Source organism: Carya illinoinensis, chromosome 15, assembly GCF_018687715.1.
Source record: "Carya illinoinensis cultivar Pawnee chromosome 15, C.illinoinensisPawnee_v1, whole genome shotgun sequence".
In the NCBI taxonomy this organism is placed as follows: domain Eukaryota; kingdom Viridiplantae; phylum Streptophyta; class Magnoliopsida; order Fagales; family Juglandaceae; genus Carya; species Carya illinoinensis.
The window spans coordinates 20,558,971-20,560,465 of NC_056766.1; the positions used below are offsets into that span (position 1 = coordinate 20,558,971).

At 40.3% G+C, this 1,495-nt stretch overlaps 1 protein-coding gene across 1 annotated transcript; it reads right to left on the reverse strand.

The window, feature by feature from the left end:
• Positions 1 to 525: 525 nt before the first annotated feature.
• On the reverse strand, positions 526 to 1,291 carry LOC122295670 (17.1 kDa class II heat shock protein-like). Its single transcript, XM_043104749.1, has one exon. The coding sequence runs from the start codon at positions 1,072 to 1,074 to the stop codon at positions 601 to 603; it is 474 nt and encodes a 157-aa protein (XP_042960683.1). The 5' UTR covers positions 1,075 to 1,291; the 3' UTR covers positions 526 to 600.
• Positions 1,292 to 1,495: the final 204 nt, after the last annotated feature.

Sequence of the window (1,495 nt, forward strand, 5' to 3'; positions counted from 1 at the left end):
CTACAAAAAAGTCAGAAGGAGACAGAATAGAGATGGCTTAAGAGTTTGTTTAAAAATTAATTCTTATTTTTTAAAGATTCTAGAGCCAGAATTTGAAGCTTTTAAGAAAAAATTTAGGTTTTGATAAGATTTGTGACTATATTATGAATTTATAATAAAGTCAAATTATTTCTTTCTTCTTTTTTTATTTACAAATTTCTAGATTTACGATTGTTTCCGCTTCCTGAAAAGTCAATCTTTCAAAATATGGACTTGAATTTGTGCGCACGTATGAAGGAGTTCAACAATGGCATGAACCATTGAACAGAGCAGGCCCTGCTTCTGTAGGAATTTAGTTGTTGGCATTACCAAGAAAGAGAGGAAAACCAATAGAAAGATCAAGAGAAGATTTTTTAAAAACAACTTTTGGATATCAATATCATAGTATATATCACATTCTTCATTGGTAAGAACAGTTTTCTTAACACAAACCGAATGCACAACGACCGGAAATCCTACAAATGATAAAAGACAGAACACAAGAAAGACAACACTCGATTATTTCCATAATCCAACAAAAAGGACAACCCCAATCGAGTCACCCATCACCAACCACTGCGCTTATGCAATCTTAACGTCAATTGTCTTGGGCTTCTTGGGTTCTGGAGGCGGATGTTTCTCCACAGTCACAGTCAGCACACCGTCCTGGCAAACCGCAGAGATAGCATCTGTGTTGGCATTCTCAGGCAACACAAACTTCCTCATGAACTTGCCCACCCTCCTCTCCATCCTCACATACTTGGCTCCCTCTTTCTCCTCCTCCCGTTTTCTCTCGCCGCTTATCACGAGCACAATGTCGTCCTCTACCTGGACCTTGATATCCCCGGACTTGAGCCCCGGCATGTCGATGATGAAGACGTAGGAGCTCGGGTACTCCTTGACATCGGCGGGAGTGGCAGCCATGGCCTTGGCGTCGCGCATGTAGGTGCGTGTAGGAGCGTTGAAGGACGACTTGTCGGTGTCATCGGCCAGGTCCATCACCTGCTGCAGGGTGGAGAACAGTGGAGAATCCACACCCATGATTCTGAAATCCATTTCTCTCTTCGAAGTTGGCTGGTTTCGTCGCTGCCACACGAAATGCTAGAAGAGCTGTTTTGGGATAGCTTCTGAAGTAGAATTGATCGACTTTCTCTAAGAAAACAGCTCAGCTGCTCACGGTGATTTATAGCTGCATCCGCAAGGGAAGACTCTGTTGGGGCGATGGAGAAAAGGGGAAAGTTCCAGAGGGACATGGAAGACAGATTGGAAGTCTCCAGGAGGTTCCGTCGTATTAAGTCACCTTGTGATTCCAGAATGACGTGGAAAGTTTTATTTTTGTTTGAATTCTTCTTTTGCAGCATTTATGAGTATATTTTAAAGAATTAAAATGTTAAATATAGTTAAGAAAAATTTATAAAAAAATTATTTATATATGTAAATAAAAATATTAACAAAATGAATACTATAAGTAAAACAC